Source organism: Oryx dammah, unplaced genomic scaffold, assembly GCF_014754425.2.
Source record: "Oryx dammah isolate SB20612 unplaced genomic scaffold, SCBI_Odam_1.1 HiC_scaffold_19, whole genome shotgun sequence".
Classification (NCBI taxonomy): Eukaryota; Metazoa; Chordata; class Mammalia; order Artiodactyla; family Bovidae; genus Oryx; species Oryx dammah.
Window position 1 is genome coordinate 27275242 of NW_024070203.1, and position 19291 is coordinate 27294532.

At 42.4% G+C, this 19291-nt stretch overlaps 1 protein-coding gene across 2 annotated transcripts in view; it reads left to right on the forward strand.

The window, feature by feature from the left end:
* Nucleotides 1–19291, forward strand: part of WASHC5 (WASH complex subunit 5) — a 54747-nt gene that overhangs the window by 33398 nt on the left and 2058 nt on the right. The window contains exons 18-28 of one of the 2 annotated variants that reach the window (XM_040261824.1): nt 2891–2992; nt 3877–4056; nt 5180–5304; nt 7902–8064; nt 8430–8532; nt 8621–8700; nt 10861–10964; nt 12165–12294; nt 13796–13892; nt 17990–18143; nt 18977–19064. In XM_040261824.1, coding sequence (XP_040117758.1) covers nt 2891–2992; nt 3877–4056; nt 5180–5304; nt 7902–8064; nt 8430–8532; nt 8621–8700; nt 10861–10964; nt 12165–12294; nt 13796–13892; nt 17990–18143; nt 18977–19064 — 1326 coding nt within the window. Of the gene's footprint in view, nt 1–2890; nt 2993–3876; nt 4057–5179; nt 5305–7901; nt 8065–8429; nt 8533–8620; nt 8701–10860; nt 10965–11700; nt 11872–12164; nt 12295–13795; nt 13893–17989; nt 18144–18976; nt 19065–19291 lie in introns of those variants that run through there. The other variant, XM_040261826.1, reaches the window with a different exon arrangement.

Here is a 19291-nt window from a genome sequence, read left to right on the forward strand (position 1 = left end):
TTAGACTCTATTAAACTTGCTTTAGGCCTGATGCCAGTTTAAGTCAGTTGATATTCAGAGAGTACACAGACAGGTTATCACTTCTCACTCATCTTTATGTGATGATACATCCTAGGACCAGATTAGTCTTAAATACAAAGTGACTAGTTGGATGTAATAAAACCTAATAATTAGCAATAATTATCAAGGGAAGGACTGCTTAAGAAAAATGTAAATCTCTTACCAGAATCTTTCACTTAATAAGCACAAGCATGTTAGTGTTAGTTGCTCAGTCATGTCAGACTCTTTGCAGCCCTATGGACTGTAGTCCGCCAGGTTCCTCTGTCCATGGGATTTCCCAGGTAAGAATACTGGACTGGGTTGCATTCCTCAAGGGTCGAACCCAGGTTTCCCGCATTACAGGCAGGTTCTTTATCATCTGAGTCACCAGGGAAGCACCAATAAGTGCATAGGGAAAGTCATCTTGACATCCTCTAAGCTTATATCGTCTCTGCCAGTTTAACAACTCAGGGCTTTATGTGGGATCCCATGGCTTTCAGTAATCTGTAATTTTTGAATGCTATGGATCTATTTCAAACCCTTTCAAAGAGTTTTAATTCATTTCAGTTAATATGAGTTAAAACAAGTGAGATATACACAGATGCACATATAATGTCCATTGTTAGATGTAGCCAAAATAATAGAAATAGCCTAAGGATTTTATGAGTGAAAGAATGGCTGAGTATATCATGGTGCAGTCACACTGTGGATTGCTTTCCTGCCATTCAAAAATAACCTACCACCAAGAAATTTCCAAAATGTAGAGTGGAAACGCAATGGTAGAACAACATGTAGTATATATATGTTCATATTGGATTGACCAAAAATTTCATTCAGATTTTTCATAACCTCTTACAGATAAATCCTAGGACTAGATTGGTCCAGATGAACTTTTTGGCCAACCCAATATTTTTATCCCATTTAGACGTTTTTTCCCTTGGAGGATAATTGCTTTACAATATTGTGTTGGTTTCTGCCATACATCAGCACGAATCAGTCACAGGTATACATCTGTCCCCTCCCTTCTGAACCCCCTTCCCATCTCCCACCCCCTTAGGTTGTCACAGAGCCATGGGTTGAGCTCCCAGTGTCCCACAGCTAATTCCCTCTTGCTGTTTCACGTACGGTACGGTGTACGTTTCCAGACTGTTCTCTCCATTCATCCCACCCCTCCTTCCTGCACTGTCCCCAGGTCTGCTCTCCACGTCTGCCTCTCCATTGCTCCCCTGCAGATGCGTAGACCGCACAGCCACCATGGAGAACACGGTGGAGATTCCGTAGAACGCTAGACATACAACTACCACGGGACCGTGTAGATTTTTTAATGAATGTATTTAAGAACAAATACATATCTAAATTAATAGAGGAGGGCCTGGGGGACCCATGTGAAAACTGTTAACTGCTGTTAACCACAGGAGGTAGACAGAATGCAAGGAAGGAGCTGTGTGACAGGGTCTTTCCCTGTGAGCTCTCCACAGGTTGGTTGGTGGAAGTCTGGGGAGAATGGGAAGGGCCCTTTAAGACCACGAGATTCATGAAAACACTGAACTCTTTTTCATGCAATCTCTTTTTATAAGGGCTGTTTTCATTGGAAATTTCATTTTACCTGCTTGAATTTGTTTTCATTGACTCTATTTATTTATAATTTACCCTTTTCTTGTGAAAAACAGCATAGATGCCAAACGCTATAGAAACAGTTGTGTAGCTTGATAGGTTAGTGTGAGATAAAGACCACTCACTCTCACCACCTGTCAAGCCCAGAGATACAGTTGAGCCAGCTCCCACCCCAGGATCCTCCTTGTGGGCCCTGACCTAATCCTAGTCTCTCTGTTTGTAGTTTTATTACCCAGAAGTAAATCTCTAGACACTTTAGTTCAGATTTGCCCATTTTAAAAAAATGTATGTCTTTTAAGACTGGTTTACTCCTCAGATTCCTCCTTCATTCCTTTCTTTCCTTATAGTTTGTCTGTTGAAGAATTCTAGATCTTGACCTGTTGTTTCTCCTCAGTCTGGCTTTCAATGACTGCCTGATCACAATGTAGTTCAACAAGTTCCTCTGGCTTCTGTATTTTCAGGAACTTTTTCATTCCAGTTATCCTCCTTAAAGTTTAGATATTATCAACTCCAGATGGAACCCATCAATTTTCTTTATGACTTTTTAAAATAATAAGTCTTGACAAATTAAAAGAAACATGTCTTAGAGAATTCAAAGGACTGTATTAAAACTATTTCATGTTTTATATATTTGACAGACTTTTAGGGAATAACAAAAGCTTTCTCGTTATAGAAAAAAAGAATCAGCAAAATAAGCTGTAGAGTTAAATAGCAGATTTCTTTCCTGTTTTATCTCTCTAATTACAAACAGCATCCTGAGAATGCTGAAAGAAAAAAGAATTGTTGAATCTGCAGAGGTCCAACCCCAAGTGACTTTGCTCGTATGATTATAGATGCCCTTAGATAACTTCCAGATGAGAGATGTGCACTAAATTCCAATGCAAGCCATTCAGTCCACTGTCTCCTCCTGGTGATAAGAAAAGGCACTTTTAAGGAAATGATCAAAATGTGAGGCCCTTTAAAACTTTCCATACCCACCATCTTTGAAATGACATGTAAAATTATCATGAATGTTGCTGAGATAAACTAAGTCCTACCAAGGTAACAGGTTTCAATAATTCTATCCGAGCTGCACAGGATCAAAGAGGGGCAGGAAAGGGGGGAAAAAGGTCCTAATCATTTAGGATTGAGGTAGGGAAGTGCTCCCCTACAGATTCTGGAGACTGTCTTTCCTCTGTGTTTCTCCTACACTGAGCTTTTCCTCACTGACATTTAATGCTTTTCAATTTGCATTTAGGTGGATCCAAAACAACTGCTGGAGGATGGAATCAGGAAGGAACTGGTTAAGCGTGTTGCTTTTGCTCTTCATAGGGGTTTGATCTTCAACCCCCGAGCCAAGGTACCCAATCAGCAGAATGAGTCTGTCCTTCCCCTTGACTCAGCTTGCAGAATGTTCTAGAATGTCATTTTGAACAGGAACAAGACCTTTCTTCCTATCTAACATATATCTACTGTATCATGTTCAGTATAATCATGTTCAGTATAATCATCTGATGTGCTTTTTGATCCTATCTTTTTTTTTTTTTGGTGGGGTTTTTTGTTAATTTATTTAATTGAAGGATAATTGCTTTACAGAATCGTGTTGGTTTCCAAACATCAACATAAATCAGCCATAGACAGACATATGTCCCCTCCCTGTTGAACCTCCCTCCTACCTCCCACCCCATCCCACCCTTGATCCTATCTTATAAGCATTCATATTATAAGAAAACCCTTTTTAAAATCAGCCCTTTCCTTCACTTCAAGTTTAAGAATTAAACTGATGTTTATGATTCCAGGTTCCTTCTCGTAATGAAAAGAATTTGTTAAGCCTAAAGCAGACTGGAACTACAAAGGCTGTAATTTTTTTCTTTTGCTTGATCATATTCTAGAGTATATGATCATTTTTTCTCAAGAGAGAAAGAGCAGGCCTGAAATTTACATCTGAAATCACATCAGTAAATTCAATTTAAAATTAAGATTAGAGTCGTCAAATGATGAGAGAAATCACTGATACTCATTTTTTATATTCTTTTATATGAGGCTTTCTTCCCAAATGAATGAAATAAATTCTTTATTGGATGCTTGGCATAAATCACCACCCACTCTCAATGAGGCAGGAATAAGTATTTCCAGAGCTGTCACAGTGGCCTCTCACTGGGATTTCCTTGACAGTCTCATGCAGGCGTCAGCAGTTGACAGACTATGCCAGTCTAACAGCTTTCTGTTTCTTCTTTCACACAGCCGAGTGAACTGATGCCCAAGCTGAAAGAGCTAGGAGCCACCATGGATGGATTCCATCGTTCTTTTGAATATATTCAGGACTACGTCAACATTTATGGTCTGAAGATCTGGCAGGAAGAAGTATCTCGTATCATAAATTACAATGTGGAACAAGAGTGTAATAACTTCTTAAGAACAAAGGTATCTAAACAGATTTTAATATTCTTGACTATATATCACTTCTGACATGCCCCAAACCTCAGAAATGCCAACAACAAAGTTTGTTTAAATAATTACTAAATTCCGTAACCACTGCAGAGTCACAAATGCCTTCAGAGTAACTTCAGGAGCTGTGAGGGTTGCAGAAAGGTTTCTGTGACCCCTGACCTCTCCAAGTTTACTATCCTTAGGAGAAAGCAGCCTTAATTACGTGGCTACAGAATGAAACCATCTGGTATAGTCATTGTAAACCAGGTACTCAGGAGTTCCAAAGACTTAGGAGCTCATCTGGGTTGGGTCAGAGTATATACCCAAGAGTGTATACCTAAATGCTGGGTCATTTAGTAGTTCTGCATTTAACTTGCAAACCGCCAAACTGTTTCCCACAGTGCCTGCACCATTTGTTCATTCCCACCAGCAGTGTCTGAGGGTTCTAGGTTTTCCACATCCTCGACAACACTTGTTAATTTCCTCTTTTTTTTCTTTTTAATTACAACCATCCTAGTGAGTTGGAATGGTATTTCATTGTGGTTTTGATTTGCATTTCCATCATGACTAATGATGTTGCGCATATTTTCATGCGCTTATCACCCAGGTTATATCTTTGGAGAAATGTCGAGTCCTTTGCCTGTTTTCTGTTGGATTATTTGAGCACCACATTCCTAAGTGTCACAGCTGAGAAGACAGATCTTAGTAATTAACAAGGAGTCACTCACAGGTTTTTAATTAGGGAACTGACATGATTCAGGTGACATTTTCAAAAGATTATGTATCTTCCAGCCCTATATTTTGGATGTTTATTATTACATTGTCAACTTGTAAGACAGAAAGTAAGAAATTCCTGCGTCTTTTTCCACTTCTCCTCAATCACTTCACTTTTTCACAGTTATTTCTTTTTTTAATAAATATTATATGTGTTATTTCTGGGAGGCTGTTACTACAGTTTTTAAAATTTCTTCTTCAGAATCAAGGAGCCATTTATATTCACTATTCATGCAACATTATCTTTGTAAAACTATGTAAGAAAAGGATAACTAGGTTAACTTATCAAAGATGGACTAAATATTTATGTCCTTGGGGTTCTTTTTTTTTTTTTTCCTCCTAGATTCAAGATTGGCAAAGTATGTACCAGTCCACTCATATTCCAATACCAAAGTTTACCCCCGTGGACGAGTCTGTAACATTTATTGGTCGACTCTGCAGAGAAATCTTGCGAATCACAGACCCAAAGTAGGTGTACCTCAATTCCACTGGACAGCAAGTCTCTAAACATATCGATCATATCCTTGTTCCTGCCATCGCTGGAGCCTTTCTCGTGGGTTGATTAAGGTTACTTTTTCTGGGACTGCATGTTTTCCTCAGTGTGACTGAGGTCACCCAGCCCAAAGACACATAAATGAAAACAATTAGGAGGTCAGTTCAGCCACCTCTTATTTTAGTCTGTGCCTCTGTTTCTTTCCAGCTAACATTACTTGGGTCTGTGGACTACCTGGTTTATTAAAACTTTAAATTTCAAATTGCTCCTGTTACTCATGACCGACTCCTCCATTGCAGTCACTGGCCTTGCACGTGCCAGCTCACACCTTGCACTTCTAAGATGACCTTCTTGTTTCTCAGCCCCACCCTCAGGCACTTTTTGCGGAAGACCTAGCATTTCTTGAGCACTCACCTTGTGCGCTCCTCCTGGGCCCTGACACACATCCCTTTGCTTGCCCTTCACAACAGTCTAAAGGGGTAGGCACCATTATTCATCCCCTGTGCTTCTCGAAGTAACCAAGGCACAGAAAACCTCAGTCACTTGCCCAGAAGTTAATAAATGGTGGCCCCAGAGTACATACCAGGCCGTCTGACTCTGGAGCCCAACTCTTAAAGCCTGTGTCATTCAAGGGCAACAGTGACTCACAGATGATATATACAGTCACATGGGTGAGACCCTCATAGAGTCAAAATGGTTACTGAGAATACTACAGGTGGGCACCACAGTGGGGACTTGGCACGCTGTCTGTCTCAGTAAGTCCAGCTGAGTCGGCATTTTTCTTCAGTTGAGCCTCTGATGAAACAGCTGATACTAAGCCCTACTAAGGGGAGAGCAGGCTCCTGTCTGCTCTCGTGTTCACCCCTGGGCCTGTGCCTGCTCAGTGGAATGACCTGTGTGGTTTCCCAGGGAAAGGTGGTATCTCTTCTTTCTCAGTCCAGCGATGCAGGTGAAGTTGTCTTTTGTGCAAGTTAAATGTCCTCATGACATGTCTTCTCTACACTGCCTTCACATTCAGACTGATTTTCTGTTAGAACTTAAGAAACTTGACAAACCGTATGTCACCTTCAGCAGAAATGGGTTTGGTCTGTGACTTTCGGGCCAAAAAAAGTGATCCAAAACGTTTTGGGACTTCTCCTTTCTCAGTCCCCATGGGTTGATCTCGGAAGCCCTCCTAGAAACCTGTCTGCTTCACGCACCTAGTGCCAGCTTAATACTGTCAGGATTAAGCATGACTGGGATTTCCATGTCATGTATGGCATCAAAATTGGGAGCCTCTCAGGTGACACAAAGTGCCCACACTGAGTGGTGGAAGCAGGACGCTTTGTGGCCTGAAAGTACACTGCCGCTCTGGAAGCCATCTTGCTCTTTCAGCTAGTTCCAAATTTAAAATTCCCTCGCTCCTGAGCCTCTTAATTCCCTCCCAAGCCTCATTTCAGTAAAGATATGTATTGGCTCTGAGGACTGGGGCCATATAATTTTGTGGGGTCTGTTGAAAGTAGAGGCTAGGATTCTACCCCACACATACCCAATCCAACCCTCTAGAAATGGGATCTCGAGATCTGTTGTTTTAAACATGTTCTACCATTGACTTAGGACTTGCCAGGTGGCTCAGTGGGTAAAGAATCCGCCTGCAATGCAAGAGACACAGAAGGTGGGGGTTCGATTCCTGAGTTGGAAGACCCCGTGGAGGAGGACATGGCAACCACTCTGGTATTCTTGCTTGGGAATCCCATGGACAGAGGAGCCTGGAGGACTGCAGTGCATAGGGTCTCAAAGAGCCATGCACGACTGAAGCAACTGAAAACACACACTGGCACCATTGATTTAAGGTCCCCATGCGAACATTTGAGAATCTTGGTGGTTGTGGGTGTGGTGTTAGAGTCAGGCCTGTCCAAGACTCAGTTATTTCATGTATAAAGTGAAAGTCAAACAGCTTGTACATCACAGCGCTATTCTGAGGATGAAGAGAGAGCATTCGGAAGGGTCTGGCCCAGGGCCTGACACATAGGCAGTCCTCAGTAAGTGTCAGTTTTTATCATCACCATCGTCACACTCCTGAGTCTCAAAGGGAATCATCGGTCGATGACCAGGATGAGGAGGAAAGAGGAAATGGCTCTGTCGTCATGGCCTCAGACGTGAGGGCATGAGGATTCAAAGTTCCTTTCTTACCCAAGTGGAAATGGCACAAGACACGGTTTCATCCACAGCCTCTGGATATTTACAGGAAGACCCTCCAGAGAGGCAGTGAGGCTCCGAAGTCTTCCAGCCTGGTGACTGAATCTAGCCTTGTCTTTGAGACATGACTCAACTACCCAACCCAGTGGAAACACATCATTCAAACTGGTGATGTAGCAAGGGCAGGAAGAGGTGACTTAACTGAATTTCACCTTCCTGGCCCATTGGACATTCACCGTGAGATGTCTTGGGTGCCCAGATGCAGGGGTTATTAAAACAGATCATGAAACCATTGTTCTTCCTATCCGATGCCCCTAATCCTATTGCATCCCTCATCTGTTCAGGGTGAATTCTGAGCTGCTTTTGGGTTGAGTTTGTTTTGTTTATGTTTTAGAATGACGTGTCACATTGACCAGCTGAACACTTGGTATGACGTGAAAACCCATCAAGAAGTGACCAGCAGCCGCCTTTTCTCAGAAATCCAAAACACCTTGGGGACTTTCGGTCTGAATGGGTTAGACAGGCTTCTGTGCTTTATGATTGTCAAAGAGTTACAGGTGAGCCTTCGGGTGTCCATGTGTGTTCTGCTATCCTGGGAAGAAGGGAGTAGATGGTTTAGCTTTTCTTTCGTGCTTTCCTATCCTGACATCAGGCATATTTATATAATTCCTGTTAAAGAGAGAAGAACTGAGAATAAACTAGAATCTCTTTGGCCCGCATAGTATTTTTACCGGTAGACAGTTTTTGCTCCCAGCAGGGGATGTTTCTGATGGGAACTGGAAGTTGTGTCTTCCCCATCGTCTTATTTGTAGCTTTGTGTGAATGAGGCTTGTCTGTGTTCTGTGTAGCCTTTGAGTTAACTGGAGCGTTTCTTCATTTTGTTCATTATATTTGGTTCTTTGATCATGCCTTCTCGTTTTAGAATTTCCTCAGCATGTTTCAGAAAATTATCTTGCGAGACAGAACTGTGCAGGAGACTTTAAAAACCCTCATGAATGCCGTCAGCCCCCTAAAAAGCATTGTAGGTAAGTGTTCTAAAACGGGCCTGAGGTCGAGAGAACACTGTAGCCTTTCCAAATTTACTAAATAGAAACTCATATTTTAACCTTTCAGCAAACTCGAATAAAATTTACTTTTCCGCCATTGCCAAAACCCAGAAGATTTGGACCACTTATCTCGAGGCTATCATGAAGGTACGTTGTGAGAGAAGAATGCTATGGTTTTTTTTTTTATTATTTCGGGTAACTTGGTTGCCCCAAGAAAGCCACTCTTCTTTCTTTGGCCATCAAACCAAAAATACATCATTTGGGGTTTATCATTATTTCTAAATGGGTCTGTTCTTTGGCTCTTCTGGACAGTGCTTTTCATTAGCCCATTTATCACGCTTCTTTCACTGAAGAAAACTTTCATTCTGAAATGCCTTCTAGCAAGAGGTGCTTTCACTCAAGGAAATAGGAGTTTTCCTCCCTCAGTCATCCTCCGTCCTTATGTGACAGGTTCATTAATGAACTGCTGTCAGTTTGCCGCCCTAATCTCAGCCTTTAGAGTAGTTAAGTAGCTGCACAAAAGCTAGAAAGCCAGGTTCCTCTGGACATGTTATCTTTATACTGACTAGAACGTGTTAATGAGTGAGAAAGTAACATGGGGAGATTGTAGGTACACGGCATCTTACTGTACTTCACTTTACTGCACTTTGCAGGTATTGCATTTTGTACAGATTGAAAACTTGTGACAACCCTGTGTCGAGCAAGACTGTCACCACCATTTCTCCAACAACTTTTGCTCACTTTGTGTCACATTTCAGGAATTCTCACAACACTGCAGGTTTTTTCATTATTGTTATATTTGTGACAGTGATCTGGGATCAGTGACCTTTGTTACCACTCTGAAGGATGGCTAGCTTTTTTGGCAATAAAGTATTTCTAAATTAGTTTTTAGACATAATGCTTTTATACACTTAATAGACTACAATATAATGTAAACATAACTTTTATATGCACTGGAAAACCAGAAAATTCATGTGGCTCACTTTATTGCAATATTTGCTTTTTTTATGGTGATCTGGAGCCAAACTCAGTATTTCGAAGGTGTGCCTGTGATTTGTTGGATGGAAATCCAGGTTGCTTTAGAATCCACACGTCTGCCTTTACACTGTGGCGTTGACTTCCAGAGACACCTGTGCCTTCTGCATACCCTCCTCTCATCCCTTGATGACCTGAGGCATTCAGTAACCCTTTGTTGAACACCCTTATGTGGGTGCAGAACATTGTCAGTTGCCAGAAGACAGAGTTCAAGGAAGCTGGCTGTCTCCCTGGAAAGCCTGCTCACAGTACAACAGGAAAGAGTAGATTTCCTGGTGGAAAACTGACTGATGGTAAAAAGTGTCAGATACCAAAGGAGAAGTCTAGACTCCTGACAGAATTTGGAGCAGTCCTGTTCTCTTGTTCCCAATTATGTAAGTTGCTCATTGAAACTGGAGTTGTTGGTGTCTCAGCCCAATTCACAGTATATTTCTCATCATTTCATTTGAGTTTTTGTTCTAATTTGGAAACTTAAAATTGAATAGAAGCCTTTGGCTCTGCTAGATGGCCTCTTGTTATATAGGTCTGACTTGCCCTAAGCCAGAATAACAAGGGAAGGAAGTTACAATAAATCTGTTCTTTTAATTGCTTGAGAATTACATTTTGTTACAATTGGCTTCCATTGTTATCCTGTATGTTTTATTTCATACATTCAAAAGAACTATTCTGGGACAACATCCATAAACTTCTCCAACTTTCTAAAGATGTCCAAAGTGCCAACAAAACATGAAGAACCCCTGGTTTCAGGGTTATCATTGTTAGAAGGGCCTTCTTGGAAGATTGTATGTAGGTTATTTTATCACCTTGATTATTTCATGATCTATGATCCTGAGGGATGTAGACAGAATGATACTGACCAAATGTTAGAGTGAAATGGCACCCTGAGGGCTTGAGAAAGTTCAATTTACAACAGATAAAGTAGGGCTTCTCATTAGTGGTTAGTGAACATGAGAACTTATTCTAAAAGATAAAAAATAGAGCTTCAGAACACATAACTTTAATCCACGGACAACAAGAACATTAATGGGTCACTTTTAGACTGTTAGGTTCAGTATTAGACTTCAGGGTTCGGTTGAGGTTGGCATACAGGATCTCTGCAGGCATTTCTTGAAGGGTCCCTTGTGCTCCATCAGCAGTGATGCTGGTCTTAGGCATGAAACCAGTCCAGGAAATCCTTGAGTTTTTCTGTAGAATGCTGTGAACCTTTCAATGAAAACTTGTCATCTTTTTGTTCATCAGCTTTTCCCTGTTCTTTCTCTTGCTTGTTCACAGGTTGGGCAGATGCAGATCCTGAGACAACAGATCGCCAATGAATTAAATTATTCTTGTCGGTTTGACTCCAAACACCTGGCAGCTGCTCTGGAGAACCTCAATAAGTAAGTGCTGGCATTTGAAACAACCACCTCTGGGCCTAGATTGTTCATCATCAGTCAGCATCCCAGTCTTCAATGCATACTCTTTTTTTGTATTGGAGGATAGTTGCTTTACAATGTTGTGTTAGCTTCTCCTGTGCAGCACAGTGAATCAGCTGTACATCTTACCTGAATCCCCTCTTTTTTTTGGATTTCTTTCCCATTTAGGTCGCCACAGAGCATTGAGTAGAGTTCCCTGTGCTCTGTAGTAGGTTTTCATTAGTTATCTGTTTTATACATTCAGTATCTGGGTGGCTGAGTGGTAAAGAATCCACCTGCAAGGCAGGATACATGGGCCCAATTCCTGGGTCAGGAAGATCCTCTGGAGGAGGGCATGGCAACCTATTCCAGTATTCTTGCCTGGAGAATCCCATGGACAGAGAAGGCTGGTGGGCTACAGTCCCTGGGGTCACAAAGAGTCAGACAAGACTGAAGCAACTGAGCATGCATGCAGGCACCTACTCTTTTAAGTTCTTTTTGAGTGAGAACACTCTCTGAATTTATAGGCTTCCCTGTAAATTCCCATAGGTAATCAAATCTGCCTTCAGAAGCCTCTCGCTTCAGTATTGTCTCTTTTTTTTTTGATGGAATCATTTCAGCCAATATGTATTGATCACTTAATACACATCAGACAGTTTGCTAGATTCTTGCCAGACTGAGAAAGCAATTATCACCAAAATCCACACTTGACTTTCCATAGAACTGAATCACTGGTTCTCCTGAGGGGAATTAGAAGAACCTTGATGACCAGGTGTGGCTGTGGACACATACCCCAGCATCCAGTCACACTCTCCACCTGACCAGCAGCTTGCTCTCATTTTGAGACTCCTGCTTAAAGATAAATAATCCACGCTTCTTGGTCACAAAGTCAGTGTGCTTTTGACAAAGTAGGTATTGAAACTAGTTCAGTCAACTCATAAAAATTTAAGTGGTGGAAGCATTTGATTTGGGTGAACTCTAAAAGAAAATATAATTCAAGTTCAGATTTCCCACTTATCACCAATCACAGGTATGGAAATTGAGAATTTGAAGGGAGCAAGCCCTTGTTACACAGATGAGGACACTGAATCCCTGGAAGATTATAGCGTAGCTTGTGTTAACTGTTGTCTGTATTCAGTTTATCTCTAACATTTATCACTATTGTTGTTGTTTTTCTTCATTCAGGGCACTCCTAGCAGATATCGAAGCCCACTATCAGGACCCTTCACTTCCTTACCCCAAAGAAGATAACACACTCTTATATGAAATCACTGCCTACCTGGAGGCAGCTGGCATCCACAACCCACTGAACAAGGTTCATGATCACTAACATGTAGTATAATGCTGTGGTGGGAGACAGGGTGGGACCAAAGGCCATCTGGCCCAGGTGGCAGATCCCCGCGCTCCATCTGACATTGGAAGACCCTGGTTCCAATCCCAGAACCTCTGCTCTCGTGATCCTCTGCCTTTCTGGGTTCCCATTCTCTACATGTAATATGAAGATGATCACGCCTCCGATGCCTGACTCAGGGCTGTGGCAGTCAACAGTGATAACAGTGTTTGTCAGAACTGAGTGGCAAGTGCTGTATCAGTAAGAGATGAGTTTTAGGTTTCTCTGGGGTTTGGTATTTGAACTGCTCCTAAATGGTGGCATCGATCCTTCTTGCCCAAAGACCCTTCCCTCCTTGGCTGACAGTAATCACAGTCAGAATCTGGGGAGACAGGCTCTCTTCTGCTGTTCTGATCTCCATAAACCTCTGAGAACTGGAAGCGTTTTTCACAAGTTAGTGCCAGATCGCATGTAGTGCCAGCACCTGTCCCAGACTGACTTGAAGCTCTTTATACTCCTGTGAATTGTCATGTTTTTGCAGAAATACAGATAACTTTGCTAATAGTCTACACTGTATTGCCTACCTAAAATCTTTATTGTAATATGAAATTCTGAAATCTGTATGATCCCCTGGGTTTGAGATAAGATTATGAACATAGCACCTAACATTTTACTAAGAATTATGTGCCAAGCACTGTGTTAACCCTGACTAGGTTCTCTCACTTAATCTCACAGCAGCCTCATGAAATGTGCCCTTGTCGGGGAAGGAACCTGAGGCTCAGAGGTTGATAACTTCCCAGGGCCCCACAGTAGCCAGCGATGGAACCAGGCTGTCTGACCAGAGTTGGTGCTGCTGGCCAGGATGCCACCTGCCTCCCAGGGAATCAGAATGACTAGGAGGGGGGAGATGGCTGGGTGTGGCCTGACTGTGTTTTCTGCCTCATGAACTGGGCAGGAGACTGCTGTGTGGCATTGGGAAAAGGAAATGGCAGTGGGACCCACGCTTGCTTTCTACTTATGCACTGCGCACTGCCCAGAGAAAAAGAAATGGCAATGGGACCTGCACTTGCTTTCTACTTACTCACTGCTATGCAGTGCTGGGGGGCTCTTCCTTCCTTCTTTCTGCCTCTTTTCTCTTTCCCTCTCTTTGCCCTCCTTCCGGCTTGGCCTTGACTTTCTTGCTTATCTTCCTTGCCCCACCCCCACCAAGCTCCCTTGTTTTGTTACTGACATTAAGAGGATTGGAGGGAGAAAAAGAGGATTGGGGGTGGGGGAAGTAACTGCTAATCTCTAAGCAAAATTGTTCTTTCCCAAGAGGGCTAATTGTCAAGTAGGTGTCTGTGTTTGGAGGGAGAGGGGGTCGGTGGTATTAAATAAAACTCTGAAGGCAGCGAATTAATGGAACCACCCTAGTTTTCAGTAGTCAGAAGAGCAAACTGAAATTAAGTGGCAGCTTTCCTTTTGAAACTGTATTTTCTCTTTCCAGATATACATCACGACAAAGCGCTTACCCTACTTCCCAGTGGTCAACTTTCTGTTTTTGATCGCCCAGCTGCCAAAGCTTCAGTACAACAAAAACCTAGGTGCTGTATGACATTTATTCTTTACAGTAAGGAACAATGATGGTAGATTAACATCTAACCGAACATCCCTTGGTAGAGAATGCTATGTCACATATGAGGTATTTCTTAGTAATTGCATGTTTATAAAAATCCAAGTCCTTGGGCCTCTGAAATATCATGAAGACAGTGGATTTAATATCAACCAAGTATAATCCATCTTTAATTTACAGTGGTTGATTATCCAACTTGTAAAATGTGTGGGACCTTTGCTTCTCTCATTTCTTTAAAGGAGCTGATTTTGGTGGGCAAGAAACTTCTTTTGGTTAATGTCCTATTCTTTCAGTAGCTGTCATGTGCTTACTGTGGAGCTTTGGTATGAAGAGTAACAATATAGTTACAGAGAGGAGACTAACCCTCTGGTACTTTACCCTGGGATATCTGTTACTTTAGTTTTGAGAATACTTGATACAAACAATAGTTACCAAAGGCTATCAGTATATTTGTCCTATCCAGCATTATAACCCAATGTTTTTTGTGTCATTGACTTTATCTTAAACATTTTTATAAGATTCCCAGGTATTTCCTCTGTCTCCAAACTTAGTAGAGTTTTTTAAAGTCTGCTATAGAGTTTAATTACTTTACAAGTATTTTCTATAAATGTAACCATATACTTTTTCTAACCAGCAATTCCAAAATGTATTTCTTCTTTGAAGTATTTCCCTTCCTATTTCAAAAGTTTTTTAGGATAAAGATGTGGATTCTTTTTAAGGTTTTTAATTTCTTCATTCAAAAAAATTCCTTTATTCCAGACACAGCCCCGATAACAATATTTGTCACAGCCGCAGAATGCAGGGCATAGTTCTCAGTCACTTAGTGTTAGTCACTGAGTCGTGTCCGAGATTTTGCAACCCCGTCAACTATAGTCTCTGTCTGGATTTCCAAAGAAGAATACTGGAGGGCGTTGCCATTCTCTTCTCCAGGTGATCTTCCCAACCCAGAGATCGAACCCAGGTCTCCTGCATTGCAGGAGGATTCTTACCAGCTGAGCCACCAGGGAAGCTCAGTCCCTTAGTCATGTGTAACTCTTTGTGGCCCCATGGACGGTGACCCACCAGTCTCCTCTGTCCATGAGATCCTGCCAAGAATGCTGGAATTGGGTGCCATTTCCTTCTCCAGTGCAGGGCATGGCGGCACCCAGTAAGCCTTGGCTGTAGGGTGGAGGGAACAAAGGTGTGTCTGGATTCTGACTTCACAACTTACCACCTATGTGACGTTGGCCAAGATACTTAAACTTGTAGGCCAGTTAGAACTTAAAAATACCTGTGACGGTACCTCTCACAGAGCAAGTGCTTACCTGATGCTAAATCCCTTTCTAGATGTTGGTCAGAATCAGTGTAAAGAACTATCCCAAGATGGACTTAAAAGTTCATCTCAAGATTGAGATCCATGACCTCTCTCTCTTATGACTAAATAAGAAGGTATGCTTCTTTATAATAAGGCGTTCTCAGCACATGAAGATACCTTGTTTTCATTAAGACTGTTTGCTCACTGGTCTCATCCTTTGTTCCCATTTCATTGCATGTGGTTAAGGTCATGCTCCTTGATTGTACAGCTGCTTATGAGAAGCATGTCACTATGCCACAGAATTCCCAGATCTTGAAATAAAACTGTGAAGTGTCTTAGAAAGTTCCTGTACCTGACTACGGTCCTTTTCATAAATCAGGTCAGTGTGTTAAGTTGGGGATTAAATTAAAGAAAAAGCAGACTGAGGAAGGAGCATCAGCATGTAGTGTACCCTGAAAGCTTTTATATAAACCCTGTGAGCATCGTTCTCAAGACTGATCTAAGAAACATACAGCTGCTTTGGTCAGTCTCTTAAAAAGGAATCTCTGTGGTGCTCCATTCAGAGAAGTCTTTGTTGTAAACATCCCCTTTGCTATCTACCTGGGAGGGATTCTCTCTCCATGTTCTGAGTACAGCGACTGTCTTACAGTGGGCATTGAGTAATTTGGAATTGCCAAGGCCTAGGTTGTGTAATGGAGAAGGCAATGGCACCCCACTCCAGTACTCTTGCCTGGAAAATCCCATGGGCAGAGGAGCCTGGTAGGCTGCAGTCCATGGTATCGCTGAGGCTCAGATACGACTGAGCAACTTCACTTTCACTTTTCACTTTCATGCGTTGGAGAAGGAAATGGCAACCCATTCCAGTGTTCTTGCCTGGAGAATCCCAGGGACAGGGGAGCCTGGTAGGCTGCCGTCTCTGGGGTCACACAGAGTCGGACATGACTTAAGTGACTTAGCAGCAGCAGCAACAGGTTATGTAAATCAAGCTTGTTTTGGCATCTTAAATAAGTTTTCTCGATCTTCACAAGAACCCAAATGTGGGGATTGATTAAGTTTCTAATCAACTGCCAATCATTTTCCCAAAGTGGTTGTACCATTTTTACAACTTACCATCATTTGGCCATCTCAGTCTTTTAAACATTATAATGGGTATGTAGGGTATCTCATTTGGAGAAGGAAATGGCAACCCACTCCAGTATTCTTGCCTGGAGAATCCCAGGGATGGGGGAGCCTGGTGGGCTGCCGTCTATGGGGTCTCACAGAGTCGGACACGACTGAAGCGACTTAGCAGCAGCAGCAGCAGGGTATCTCATTATAGTTTTAACTTGCCTTTCCCTGATGAGTTATGATGTTGAGCACTTTTTCAAATGCCTTTTGGCTGTTCTTTATATTTTTGTTTGTTTGTTTATCTTTCTTTGCTAAGTGTCTGTAAGTCTCTTGCCTGTTTTTAAATTGAGTTGATAGCTTTTTTATCACTGAGTTGTAGGAGTTATTTATTTTATGGATGCAAGTCCTTTTTTTGATATACATGCTGTAAATTTTTTTTTCTAGCAAAATGGTTTACCTATTCATTTTCCTTACTTGTGACCATAATGAGCAGTTTTATTGCTGATGATATCCAATTTATCCATTTTTTTTTCCTTTATCATTAGTCCTTCTATCCTCTAATAAACCTTTGCCTATCCCAAGGGCACAGATTGTCCTTTTTTTTTTTTCCCTAGAAACTTTGTACTTGTAGCTTTTACATTGAGGTCTATGGCCTATTTCAAATTACTTTTTATGTGAAATAGGGCTCAAGGTTCATTTTTTTTTCCCCATAAAGATATCTATTTTTAGCATCAGTTATTGAGACGATTTCTCTTTCTCCATTAAATAGTGTTAATATCCATGGAAATCCAATTGCTCCTTTAAGGGTATGACTACTTCTGTATTTTCTTGTCCGTTTCATTGATCTCTTTACCTATCCTTATGCCAGTACTGTCTTGATTACTGTAACTTTATAGTAACTCTTGAAATCTGGCAATAAAAGTTTCCAACTTTGTGGGGTTTTTTTTCCCCCAACACTGCTCTGTCTCCTGTTCCCCAAGCAGCCATTCAGGCAGGTCAAGGTCTCCATATTTGGGCAGAAATCCTTAGTGACAAGGCCAGCTTTGGCACTCACTCACTCACTTGACATAGTTCCTTCTTTTCCTGTCCTGACTTTGGCACATTCTTTTTTTGTGTAACATCTTATCCGTCTCCTTTTTTTTCCTTTTTAATTGGAGGATAATTGCTTTACAATATTGTGTTGACTTCCACCATACAACAACATGAATCAGCCCTAAGTATACATTTGACCCTCCCTCTTGATTGAACCTCCTCCCCACCCCACTAGGTTATGACAAAGGACCACGTTGAGCTCCCTGTATTATACAGCAGCTTCCCATTAGCTATCTATTTCACATATGGTAATGTATATGTTTAAACGCTATTTTCTATAATACTTTCTACCATTGCATCCATTAATTACAAAATCCTAAAGAAACAATGATGGTAATTATAAAAATTAGTACCCATTTTAGGGTGTTGAATCCTTCAGACCACTAGAAGCCTCCATCAGTCCTGGATTCAATTCGAAATGTAGTCCTGGATTGTCATTCCCTCCAGATAATCATCTGCCAGAGATCACGTGGGCCCCAGCATCTTGACATTCATGAACATTCATCCTGAATTAATGCTGTGAAAGGCCAGCACGTCCCTCGGTGGTGTAATCTGTGGTCTATTGGTCCTCGCAGGAATGGTCTGCCGAAAGCCCGCTGACCCCGTGGACTGGCCACCACTGGTGCTGGGGCTCCTCACCCTGCTGAAGCAGTTTCATTCCCGGTACACGGAACAGTTCCTGGCGCTGATCGGCCAGTTTATCCGCTCCACAGTGGAGCAGTGCGTAAGGTACAGAAGGCCAACCAGGAAAAAGTGGAATCGGTGTTCCAGAATGGGCTGGAAACCGCACACGCCAGACTCCTCTTAGTATCCCCCTAGTACAGCCAGGAATCGGCCGCTCACCCTGCTCTGTACAGCAGGCTCAGGCACATCTCCTGTTTGGGCAATTAAAGGCGTGCCCATCCTTAGTCACACCGCTGAGGAGTCACTGGGAGTCCCCTGGGAGCACCCACTGTGAATGAGTCATGAGCACCATGAGTGAGCCCCACGGGGAAGAAGGTAGAGGCCTGCCCCTCTGCCATCGTGGGTGCTGTGCCCAGACCTCAGTGAGCCCATGTCCTCCCCCTGGGCCACTTACCCAGGGACGGCTCCACCCTTCAGTGGGAGTCAGGGAGCCACCCCACTGTCAGCACAGCCCAAGGTCCTGGTGTGAAATCAAACACATGAAACATGGAAGCTCCTACTTGATACACAGCTTATAAACCTTTAGTTTTTCCTCTCCTCCACCCCAAATGTGGCTTTTCTGGGATAGAACAAGTTATGTATTTGCATGGGATGCTGGGTCCTGTGTCTCCTTCTCTGTTACCCTAAAGGGTCAGCAGGGGCACGTTGTAAAGACCCATGTAGACCATTCAGGGAAGTTTCGATTCCCTCCTCCAGGCTGTGTGCTGAAGCTCGGCCAGCAAGATATGGCTCAATGTAATAATCAAGAGGAGATTCTGTAGATGTGTCTTTTCTTTGGCTTCATTTAGTCATCTGTCATTTTTTTCAGTCTTTCACTATTTTGACTAAGGGTCTACGTATGAAAGCAGTTCATTGATCCAGACTGTTCTGTGTTGCAGCCAGAAGATACCAGAAATGCCTGCCGATGTTGTGGGCGCCCTTCTGTTTCTGGAGGATTATGTTCGGTACACAAAGCTACCCCGGAGGGTAAGCAATAGATAAAGAACACTATTGATGCCCCTTTGGGCCCTCCCTGGAGAACCAGTGGTTAAGACTCCGCACTTCTATCACAGGAGGAGCCATGGGTTCCATCCTTGGTTGGGAGACTAAGATTCCACATGCCACACAGTGCGGCCAAAAAAAAATTAATGCCCTTTTTGTAGGAAGATGGTATGAAGAAAGGCCCTGGACTCATGAGGAATGAAGTGCAGAAG